Source organism: Hetaerina americana, unplaced genomic scaffold (assembly GCF_022747635.1).
Source record: "Hetaerina americana unplaced genomic scaffold, ioHetAmer1.1.p SCAF_5, whole genome shotgun sequence".
Lineage (NCBI taxonomy): Eukaryota > Metazoa > Arthropoda > Insecta > Odonata > Calopterygidae > Hetaerina > Hetaerina americana.
In genome coordinates this window covers 80,909,245-80,921,961 of record NW_027287095.1, presented here as the reverse complement: position 1 = coordinate 80,921,961, position 12,717 = coordinate 80,909,245, and the positions used below count along the sequence as shown (strand labels likewise).

General features: G+C 35.7%; 1 protein-coding gene across 1 annotated transcript; it reads right to left on the bottom strand.

The window, feature by feature from the left end:
• Positions 1-2,084: 2,084 nt before the first annotated feature.
• Alg10 (alpha-1,2-glucosyltransferase Alg10) lies at positions 2,085-12,673 on the bottom strand. The gene is made up of 5 exons (XM_071592225.1): positions 12,411-12,673; positions 11,640-11,825; positions 11,382-11,547; positions 8,259-8,401; positions 2,085-3,004 (listed from the first exon to the last, which is right to left on the bottom strand). Exons 1-5 carry the CDS (start codon positions 12,612-12,614, stop codon positions 2,282-2,284), a joined length of 1,422 nt encoding a protein of 473 aa, XP_071448326.1. The 5' UTR covers positions 12,615-12,673; the 3' UTR covers positions 2,085-2,281.
• Positions 12,674-12,717: the final 44 nt, after the last annotated feature.

Genomic DNA, 12,717 nt, shown 5'->3' with positions numbered 1-12,717 from the left:
CATTAGCACATGTTTAAGAGGGGGAGTGGGAGGTGTACCAAAGGTCATGGACAATATTCTCTTCAGAGCGTACACTTTTTAGAATTTCAAGTTGTTCTAAACCACCTAATCTAAGTCCTTTCTTTTCCACATGTAAAATTTCAATTTCAAAGCAACTATTGTAGTTGTTTTCAAATAAAGTTTTACAAAATATGAAGTTGATTTTTTTCTTCACGCAGGCTTGCTCATTCATCCATTCTTGAAAATTTGGCCTCTTTGTACTTCATACACTGCATCACACACACATCTTAACTTGTAGACTACACTTTTTAGGAATTTTGTCTTTTGTGTAGGAAAGTAAGTTCCAGAGGTTCAATTAATCATAATAAGCTATTTTAAAAATTATCTTTCAGCAGTTTTTCACAAATTCTTCATGTAATGCCACCCAGATATAGGATTCTATGCCATTTGGCAGCAGTCTTGCCGCAGTTGGGATTTATCCAAGTCTCACTACTAGTTGATTTAGTTAATTTAAGTGCAATTTATCAATGAGCTTCTTATTATATCCATTGTTTCTAGGTATTATTTTTACTGTAGCAAATTCTCTTTTGAAATTGGTTTGAGACATGGGAATGTTCACTAACCTGTGAATCATGGGGTGAAAAGAAAATAACTTTTGGTAAAAACAATATCTTTAGTTAAATTGAATAACTTGGTCAGTATAAGAACTTTTTCAAAAAATGGAGAATGCTAGGAGGTTGCTCATTTTTGAAATATTTAAAAAAAAAAGGAAGTTGAGAGAACTGTTATCTTCTATTTCGCAAAAGAATACAATGAATTCAGACGAGATAGAAACAATTCAAGTTGTCTTTTGGAACCTACCCGCACACAAAACACATCACCTACATATCAATGTCAACACAATACATTTATGTCAGTCCATTAACAGTGGAGAACAATCCTTTTCGAAATGGTCCATGTAAATATCCAACAGCAGCAGGGACAAAGGAGAGCCCATGACTAGGCCATTGGGTTGTTCGAAATATTTACTGTTGTAGCTGAAATAATTTTGTGAAATAAATGTCTTCAAGAGTTCATGCAGTTCAAAGGTAATAGGAGCAGGTACTGATTTCTTAAAAAGGAGTGTTTCTGCAATGTCCAGCGCTTCCTTGGGTGGGACACCGGGGAAAAGGTTACACACATTGGATGCCAATAAGATGCACTTGTTTGGGATAGCCACTTTTGATAGCCAGTTGATTAAATCAATGGAATTACTGACTCTGTATTTTGCAAAAAAGTTAGTGCTGTCTGAAAATGTTTTGTTTTCTCCCTAGTAGATGGTTGGGAGCAGGCACATTTGAAGCCACCGGTCTGATCGGGAATCCAGGTTTATGTATCTTGGGTAACCCAAAAAACCAAGGTGCTGAGGGGTTCATTTGGTATAATCTATTCACTTCAAACTCTTTAAATAACATTGAGCATGATTTTGACAATCTTTTGCACTCTAGTTGAAACTTGGCTGTCAGGTCTGATTGCAGTTCCTTAATCCTATTCTCTTCAATGAATTTTTCACATTTTTCAATGTAATTATACTTATTCATTATCACCACCACATTGCCTTTATCTGCCTTTTGAATGACTGGGTTTCCAGGCTTTTAGGAGTGCTTAATGGAGTTTAAAGAATCAAATTCAGGAAAACATCTCTTAGCCTTGAAATCCAACTTCAGATCACTTATAAGTTCCTTTGCAATGATATGTTTAGGATGTATACTAACTTTCTGGAGGGCTACTTCGTAGTCTACAGCAATTTTTTTTATATCCCCACCAAAAAACTTGCGCCATTATTCAATGTAACTCAAGATAATTTCAAAATAAAATAATTGTAGATCCGTTAAAAAAAACTTTTTTTTAAAGGCAAAGTTATTTTGCAACTGCATACTTCATTGTGTGAAGTAAAACTCAGGATCTCATATAAGAAAATATGCCTTCACAAATATGCATATACCTCTCAACGACAAATAGTAAGAGGGCAAATAACAGAAAAGAGTGGGTCCCAAATTGTCACAAATATATCTCAAAAACACAAGATTAACAAGAAACTCCAGCTATTCAAAAATAGGACCAGCTTATTCTAAATTAAAACCATGCACACTATATCAAGTATTAACAAATTCAACAGCTCATCAATAATTTGAAATAAAAAGTGTAGTAAGTAAAACATGAACAAATATGAGATACCATTAATAACATTTATTTTTAATATTTCACCAAAAATTTCCATTTGTACTCAGTAAAAGGTTTATCACCACATAAAACGCTGGACATCTGGGGAGTCAGCCCATGAAAATGTTCGTGTAAGAAACAAGTTGATTGTATAGGCATTTGAACATAGAAATATTAAAAACTCCAGCAGTAACTGCCATCTTGACTCTACTTTCATATTTAACCTGATTATTAAAAAGGGCAAGATAAAATATCGAAATTCCAACAATTTTTGGAAAACCAAACTCAAAAAGAAGCATGCATAGAAAGCTAACTGGAAGCTGTACTTGTTGTGTCCCAGACAATTATACACTGAGAAGAGACCAAAGACATGTGAAGCTACCAAAATATAAGGTATAGACCAATGCCTTTTATAGTATCTCCATAAATAGAAGGTGTAATGCCTATTGTCCGCTAACAAATAAGGATGGACTTCAGTATTAAAAGCAACCACAGCAATGGAAATCAATACCAAGCAGAAAACAAAAACTGGATTTTGGAACACAAATTTGCAAAACTTCTTAACTCTGACAACAGCATAAGGAAAGGAGAAGAACAAGAAAAACATGGAGAAATAAAATATCTGAGGTAAGTTGATAACAGCCTGATGCGCTGAGCGATCTCCCACAACTATTCCCTTGTTCACCCAGAGAAATGCTAAAAATGACACTCCTGTCATAACATATCCAGCTTCCTTTTTAATGAGGTCCTTCACCAGTGTCATGTGCACTCTGGGTTCCCTCAGTAGACCAGAAAAGAAAAACTGCAAAGAAAAGAGCAACAATGAACCAAAATATATCTCCCTGAGCTTAGAGACTGTTTGGACAGGATTATACGAGGGAATGATTTCAAAGAATTGCCCAACTTCTAGCAAGAACAGGATGCAATCAATGTTGGCATACCCAACTCCAGTAAATTTACATGCACAGTATGGAGGCAAGTGGAAAAGTGCAACAAGCAGCATGCAAATGCAGAGCTGAAAATTTGAAAGCAACCCTAAATCACACTAACAAATAATCTCAGTTAATGGGAGGGATAGATGGTTAGACATAACTGACCACAAGGAGCAAGGAAAGAAGCGAATAATTTATTTTTCACCATGATCATCAAACATTTAAAGGATGCTCCTCAAGGTTACCTTGGTTTCATGGAGCACCATGAATTAAGACAACAAGGTGGGATAACAAACTCCCTATCACCATGTTAGTGAATAAAATCAAGATCTTTGATAGAAGAGGCAGAAATGTCTCCCAGACGCAACCAAACTCAACCTTCTAAGAAACTGTGGGAGATGCCAAAAATAACTTTTAACAGAGTCATCCACTACACACACATTATAATCCAAAAACATCCAAGTGTGAAAGTCATTTGCCTTTTCGAACCCGAATTTCTCAATGTCCAGCCAAGAGCTTTTCCCAGCTGAGCTACCGAGGCACCCTCTGCCTGTTTACCAAGGCATTCTCTGTTCATCTCAGATGGACAGACAATGACAGGCCTTGGTAGCTTTACTGGCTAAACCACTTGGCCAGACATCAGGTGGATCTGGGTACAAATCCCAGTCAAGGAAAATGATTTTTACACTTTGAAATTGTATCATTATAAAACTCACTCTTGCTGGTCGAGTTTTCACTGCCACGGTTAGAAAGTCGGTTTGACTCAGTTTACCAAGTGACTGAAGAACAACTGACCAGATGGATTAGGCCTAGCTATGAGAGAGATTGAAATTAACACTCAACTGCAATAAGAATCAACTTCATTGTGACCTGAGGGTAATTTGAAAAGTTCTTGGAGTATAATAGAACTAAATGACTTAACTAACTGAAACTTTTTTATTTTTCAGTGCAGTCTCCCTGTACACTGATGCAATTGGTCCAGTGATGTTTCAATGTCCTAATCCCATCTCGAAAATTAGATTTCTTAAGGCCGGTAAAATACCAGTCTCCTTTGGCTGTTAGTTCTTATTTTGAAGAGCACTGGGGTAAACTTTGAGCTTGGGGAAGAGATGGAAATCTGATGGAGCCAAATCAAGTCAATAGGTGGGTGTGTCAACAATTCGTATCTTAGTTCACATATTTTTTTCATGGCAACAACACTTGTGCATGGGCGTGCAATGTATTGATGAAAGATGAATTTCTTCCTTGCCAAACCTGGACTTTTTTTCGTAAACATTTTGCTGTGGTTAGCCCAGGAGGTTATCATAGTGTTTTCTAGTACTCTTTTGACAATTTGGATGATTATCTATCAGCAGAATCCCTTTCGCATCCCAGAAAACTGAAGCCATCACCTTTCCGGCCGATCAAATTGGCTTCGCTTTCTTTGGTTGTGGTGAATCAACATTTTTCCACTCCTCTGACTGCCCTTTTGTCTCTGGGGTATAGTAGTGGAACCAAGTTTCATCTGTGGCCACAAAGCGGAGCAGAAAATCTTGTTGGATGCTCTTGAAGCAGGTCAAACATTGTTTAGAAATTTCCATTCTGATATGTTTGTGATCCTGCATCAAGAGTCGCAGCACCCATCTAGCAGATAATTTTCTCATATCCAATTTCACTGTTAAAATGTAATATCATATGCCCATTCAGATGACATCCCTACAGCTTCAGTCATTCCTCGAAATTTCAGTCAGCCATCCTTCATTACCATTTAATACACTTTTGCAATAATTTCTGGGTTATGGGCACACTTTGGCCGACCACTACGCGGATCATCATCTAAGCTGTCCCGACCTCACTTAAACTCATTTAACCACTGGGCAAAAGTTGAATATGAAGGAGCAGAATCCCCCAGAGTGTTCTGGAAGTTGGCATGAATTCCCTTTGCTTTCATACCTTTCTTTACAAAGTATTTAATCACTGCTCGAATCTCAATTTTTCCCATCTTCACAAATCACTACATGGGAACTGCAACAGTGAGACATCTGCACCACAGATCTCTTCACAGAGCACCGGTATGTTATGTGTTTACTCATAATAGATTACCTATTATTAAGCAGGAAATTTGTTGGGCTAGTGCTGATATCTGGTGGCAATTCCAAGAACCTTTCTAACTACCCTCATACGTAAAAACTTATAGCAAAATAAATCAATGTGGATTTCCTCAACATGGTTAGATCTGTTTCTTGTCGTGACATTATTATATGCACCTTAATTTTAAATTTGACTTAGTTTATCATAAGTTTTTGTTCTACTTCAATGTAGCTTTTCCTGAGAGACAGAAGCTTGAGAGGTTATCAAAGAAACATGTCAATCGGTTATTGGGGCGATTCATTGAGTTTTTCCTGGGGATTAAAATTGGATTACTCTGGAGATTTTTAGTTTTCTGCATGCAAGAAGAATCTTTTGAACTAGAAAATTAATCAAATGATGTGGAATTATTTGCAGACTACAAAAATCTGAAACCAATATTCAAACTTAATACTAAATGCAAAAAAAGAATTATCCCTAAATCCTGAATTATGCTGACCGAGTCAGGAGATCATGGAAAATTATCAAAGAATCTTGTGGACAAAAAATTGACAGTTATGCAGTTCTTCATGATGATTCCATAGCTCCATTAATCATGATAAATATTAATATAGCTTCATAAATAAATGATTCATTGCTCCATAAATCATGTACTTGCATTTTACGAATCAGTTTTTGGTTAAACCCAAGTGAAAGGGAATAACATCAATATTGCCTGCTCTAGATATACTGTTAATTCTATCCTGTTCCTTGAGTCATGTTTGGAAAATGAGCTAAATTATCATAAATATAAAAATGCCCCATTAAGATGTAACTGGTCTTCATGATATTATATATAATATTATTCTGCTTTCATATGATTTCATGCAAAATTCAATGTTCAATCTTATTGATGAATCTCTTAAATTAGTAGTATTTCAATTCTCTATTAAGATCTCAAAGCGGTGCCTATTTATTAAACAAAAGTTAAGGCAGTTGAGGTTAACAACTACAAACCAATCAGCCTAATTAATCAATTGGATATGATTTTTTAGAGCATTTAGAAAAATCATTTTCCTAACCTTCTTTATGGTAACAATATTCTAGATATGAGTCAACATGGTTTTAGAAACAATAGATCTGCTAACACCACCATGTATACTGCTATAAATTACTTATTAACATCACTTCATCATGGAACAGAGACAGTGGGATGATTCCTGGATTTCTCCAAAACCTTTGATAACGTTGATCATAAATCTTAACCAATAAGCTTGAAAGATATGGTGTAAGAGGACCAGCATTAAGGGGAATGAATCATACTCATACAAAAGAATTTGTAAATTTGCAGTTGGACACAATGGCCTGTAGTATTTACATCAAACAGTAATAATGTTAAGGTACCACAGGAGTCCATTTCGGGATATTTTTCACCAAAATTAAAATGTGACAGTTATTATGTTAGCTAAACAAACACTCTGTGAAACAGGTTTTGCATACAAAATGCCCAAGTTTATTTTATTTTATTTTTTTAGTATTTCAACCCTATGATTGGTTTACTACAGAACATATCCATCCATCCTACTGTATTTGAATGCAAGACAAGGCTGCATATTCTAGGGAGATTACGTATTATGTGGTGGTTTCCCGTTGCCTTCCACATTGCAGTACTGCGGCCAATACCGTGCACAAGTTTATTTTAAGATGCCAAATATAACTGGGAGACACATGCGCTCCGTTTCGCCAATAACTTGAGTACATTTTGTTTTTACTCTCAAATATTTAAAGCAAACTGTTAATCATGTTGTGCCAAATGCTATGTATTTTGATGAATTTTATCCACAACTCAAAGTATCCCTTTTTCGGGCATCTCTGCATATGTACTATGAATTTTTGAGGCACAGAATAGATTCCACTACAAATAGATACAAATACTCATTCTTTCCCTGGACAATCAGGAATCAAAACAGTAAGAAACCAAAGTCACTATAGAAATATTAAAGACATTTAATTTATAATTCAGGACAAGATCAAACGTTGCATAGACATAAGGTATATTCACAGGTGCATGTGTATATTATTTGATAATATATGTATTTGCATGTGGGTACATTATAAGGTTTTGGCACGAATAAATATGATTTTATGTGCGTAGACTGGTATTAATTTGTGGGTTTTGCATGTGGCTTTATTCTTAATTACGGGTGGTGACCTAACACCCCCCCCGCCACACGCCCTTGGGGTGGCTTCCGGAGTACTATGTAAATGTATATGCAGAAAAGAGCTGTCATATTCTGGCCGGAAAATCTTCTGGCTCACCTTGTCAGTCTGTATATGAATCTCTAAAGTTTCTGTCCATATCTTGCACAATAGCACTAATCTGGGAGAAGAGTAACTAACTCCCAAAGAGTTATCACATCCTTGAAATGAAACATTTAAAAATTTCTACGGCAAAAATTGAGTTAATAAATTAGTATCTCCATGACACTATATTGTAGTCACCACTGTATATTTTCTTCGTATTTTGATCAAAACTGATTCCAATTATTTAGTTGAACCTCATGAAATTCATTTAAAGATGTCCACTTAAAATATAGCCATTGCAACCAACTTATCTCATGATACTCAAACATAAAATTTGCACAGAAATCAATATGAAATATTACAATTTTAATAAAATAATTACGACAATTGTACTTATTAAAAAGGTTTAGAAAGAGGAGTTTCACACCAATATCATTGTCAATTATTGTTAAACTAATCCATAACTGGCAATCAAAGCAGGGATATAAATTAGAGAAAAAGACAAAGATATAATGAGATACTCATTTTTCTGGAGCCAGAGCATGAGAGCCAAAAACTATAGGACCCCACTCCCAATCTAATTCCTTTTCATTAGTGATCTTTATACACCACTGAGTGACTTACAGGATATATATAAGTATTTGAAGAACATTTTGATAAAAACATGATCCTCCACCTTCCACACTACACATGACAACTTTTTCTTGCACACGATCATGCTATGAATAGAATACTACCAAATAGGGAAAAGATAGAGAGGAAGAGAACATTTACCATCAAGTTTTCCAGATACTTCCTGCTATCCTTCTTCTTCTGGATTCTCAGAAGATGAGCCTCCAATGATTCCAGGCCAAGCTGAATGGCAAAAAATGCAACCCAGATAATGTTTGTCTGCCGACAAATGACAGAAATCAACCCTGTAATCAGATGGACACACAAATAAACACACACAGTAAATATAAAACAAACACACAGTAAAAACAAACTTGCCATTCTATCGGCTAAATTCATGGTAGAACATGCTGTCATTCTTAGACCACATTTTCATCACGATAATTACAGACCGGGATTCATCAGCGAATTAGCACTAAAAGTGCAAAAGTGAAGTCAGTCTTTCCTATACCTAATTACAATAATGGTTGTTAATTGTTTAAGATAGGTTTTGGATGGACAAAATGACTAATCACCACTACTTCACCTTACACACCACAATGTGACATCATACACTCAAATAAACCCTTCTCTAATTCAGAACATGCCTCCCTGTATTCTGTCCAACATGCACATTCTACCCTACCACTGACACCAAAGTTTTCAGGTTCCTCCCATGTCATTACATTTTGTTGGATGATGGTTTGGCAGGCACCCCAGTCAGCATCTTCATGTTCAAAGCTGTTGGGCCTGAAGAATACTCCAAATGAGATACGTCTAAGGTGAATTTGGATCTGAAGATTCTGTCAATAACGGTAGCAAACTATCATCGAGCCAGAGGGAACGACTCGGGAGCAATCTGAAAACCATCTCCTCATCTGACACCTCCACAAAAGTCTCTATTACATTCTTACCTCTTTCTACCGCATGTTGAAATCATTCCCTATGAAGTTTTATCCAAGTTAAAATCTATTTTTCCAAGACTTTCTGTACAATACTGCTAGCAAAATGGTAAACTATATGAGTGTGTTTACCCATCAATATAATGTCATTATTTGATTTTTGATATCACTTACCCAGGCAATTTAAATTACAATATTTTTCTTCGCGTGATAAATATTGTACTGGCTTTTAAGATACATTTTATTTCACTTTACTTTCATACAGGGTGTGACAGCATAATTTTCTCATTTGAAAGACAAATTCCATGCAAATCAGCAAGTTATGCTACCACACACTACACTAAGGAGGGTGTGATAGTCCATTGGATAGAGTGCTGGGATACTAAACAGAGGGCCCAGGTTTGATTTAGGGTGAAGCCTCTGGTCACCCTTTAGCTTACCCCAAACAATGACATTTTTTGTGCACTGGATCTAATTGGGAAACCTTGAGTGTCACTGAGAAAAGAACCTGCCCTATCCTGATGCCTGAATGACACAAGTCATTGGGCTAATTATTGAATGAGCTGCACCCTCATCCATCAAACCAACCTAGGGGTTAAACTAATACATTTGTACAGTCATTTAAAAAAGCAGCATTTATTTATGAACTTAACCTGATATTTAGAATCATCAATAATAGGATTAAGAGGAAGGCATATATAATTACTTAGGGAATGATTAGCCAGAGTTCATGAAGGGAGGAGGTACATGTAATGCCATAACAGTAATGAGGTTACTTAAAGAGAGCACCATATATATTTTGAAACCAAATGATGTGATTGAAGACAAGGAGAGGAGCCATGAAGATGTAATTCAAGATGGAATAAAGAAGTCAAAGCTTGTCAAAGAAGAAATATGTAGGCATACATGGTGGATATGGGGAGCACAGTAGTGCAGGGGTAGAGCATTGGACTACTGACCAAAGCACCCGGTTTCGATTCTTGGGTATGCCTCTATGGGCACCATCCAAGCTGTGTGATTTTTCAGGAACCAGATCTTCCTGGGAAACAATAGGTGGCACAGGGAAAGGATCTGGCCCCCCTACCCTGACGTGAATTTCACACACCAGGCTTAGTATAGGGTGAACTCTACCATAACCTAACAAACTGACCATCGGGTTGATTACTGCGTTTAAGGTTTTTTTACACGGTGTATTTGAGTAGTTCCAAACTTGGTTCTGATGCCCAAGGCAGACAGTTGAGAGGCAGATAGAGGCAAACTCTTAGCAATGGCAGATATATCAGCAAGTTGATTCAAGCTTATGGAAATTCAATGTTGGTCAGAATGCACGCTTCCATGATCAGAAGAATATAGCCATCAGAAAGTAAAAAAAGAAATGAACTCAATAAAAATCATTTCAAGAGGTTTTTCTTCTTAAGAGTTCTTTTATAAATTTCAGACAACAGCAGTTACATCATGAAGTACAAATTTGAGGAAGAAAACCTATTACTTATTACCACAGCATGCATCCCAAAAGTTGGAAACATTTCAGCATCCTTCACATTATCAAGTATGCTCATTATTCATGTGACAAACTAAGGCAGAAAACATATTCATAAAAATAAATGAATAAAAGGACCAGTAAAATGTCTGGGGATGCAGCAGGGTAAAAAAATCATCCACACTACCCTATTTGCAGAGAACACAAAGGTTGTTAAAAGGCTACTAAAATTTTCACCAAGGTGAATTATCTCTTTCGACGAAGCAAGACTGCATATTACCACATTTGATGGGATAAATAGAGAATTATGAAAATATAGATATAAATAGTTAAGATTAGGTTATGGTTACCTGGAATGTATCATTAGGAGCACCATGAATACTGGGTAGATTTAGAAATATGTATTTAGCATAAAACAAAATATATTCATACCTTTCCTGATATGTAAGGAAGTAATAGATAGCTCCCTGTACTTATGCACATGACACATACAATTCATACAATTACAGTCTATCATTAGTCAATTTTGTGCCACTCCTAACACTGAGGTCAGGAGTAAATCACATTCTTTGGTGCCAGAGAGACACCACAATTTTCTATGCGAAAAACTTCTATAGGGGCTGTGAATCGCTTATGAACATGGTGAAGAAAAGTTGTTCTCGTATTGATAAATGGATAAATGATATGAATAAAATAAAAAATTTAATAAATAATAAAATCCATTTTGTGGCATAGCGGGTATGGATATTGTCAGTTAATACAAAAGATAGTAAAAGTAATTAGAACACATGCCATAAATATATATAAGAGCCTATTAAAACTAATTCTTTTAGGAAAAGGGAGACACCGATATAGAATTCTTACCTGCAAGAGCTGAGCAATTGAAGTTTTGACCAAGATACAATCTATACATGAGTAACACCAGCAATGTGGAAATTTGATCAGTATAATACAAAAATGTAAAAAAGTATAAAACAGGAAAGAGTGCCAAGTTTAAAGAGCCCCACAGCAGTTGAACTGGAAATTTTTTCTGCAAAAAATTCAACATAAAAATTAGCAAAAATGATTCCTCCCGTAGTAAAGTTCAATAATGTATACTAAAATAGGAAACCCTCTACTTACCCCGCATTCTAAGATTTTATGTCTTATTCCAATGACAAGAATCAAGTTTGCAATGCTGAATAATAAGTTGGTAAATCTCAGACCATATGTAGTACAATAGTCACGATTTAAAATCCAACTAAAAGGTTTTAAAAATCCAATTGAAAAAATGTAAAGCCCAGGTAAAGTGGTAATTTTTGGATCCCACTGGAAAACAACAGGTGGTTAAGAATTAGGAATAGCATAAATGGAGTTATCAGTACAAAAGAGGCGATCATTAAATTACATGCTCGCTATGTAGACATATGAAACAAAAATTATCAAGGAAAAGCGAAATGATGACAAGCAATAAAACCGCTAAGAGTATTTCCGCCTGTTTATTGATTCATGAGCTACCAATGCAGTTGCTAATGATTGAAATTAGAAAGCCTTCGATAATTTTTATTGGTGTCAGCAAATATGCACGTTTACATTGGTAATGTTTAATAATTAAATTGGTAATGTTAAATTGTAATACCGGCGAACATTAATATTTTTTATGGTTTGTAAAACCAAGCTATCAACCGACTTGAAACCATAATGCAATCGTTAAAATATGAATGCCCGGAAATATTTCATTTTAATTTTACCATTTAGGAAGATGAAATACATAACTTTTCACATTCACAGTTACTCAACACACTTCCAAATGAATGTGTAGCATTAGGCTGACCACATACATGCCTGAGGACCGCTTCAAAATCAGTTATCAAAGCAAATTCCACATTTAAATGCCACGAAAGAACAAAATACCTCTGTAAATGATCCATTACAATATTTGTTGGCTTGAGGAATGTGAAAGACTTCGTCCAAATAAGGTGTAGGTTGGGCATTATATATAGCATCAAACACTTTGAATGCACAAAATGAATACGTAATGGTTAACCCTACGGCATAATGCAATGATTTAAGGTCAATATTATTTCCGTCTTCGCTTTCTTCATGTTTAACCATCATTAGACTTTCAGGAATTTGACAGACGATATTTATCCCTCACACTGAAGCGTCAGACGACGCGGGCGTCTCAAAAAGGCTACGAATTTCGCGATTCAGACTGTTC

Excerpts from the sequence above, each read along its gene's own strand:
- Alg10 (XM_071592225.1), bottom strand. The coding sequence starts at position 12,614 with ATGATGGTTAAACATGAAGAAAGCGAAGACGGAAATAATATTGACCTT. Across the intron at positions 11,826-12,410 it reads GTAATGGATCATTTACAGAG|TGGGATCCAAAAATTACCAC; the intron begins GTATTTTGTTCT and ends GTTGTTTTCCAG. Across the intron at positions 8,402-11,381 it reads CAATTGCTCAGCTCTTGCAG|GGTTGATTTCTGTCATTTGT; the intron begins GTAAGAATTCTA and ends ATCTGATTACAG.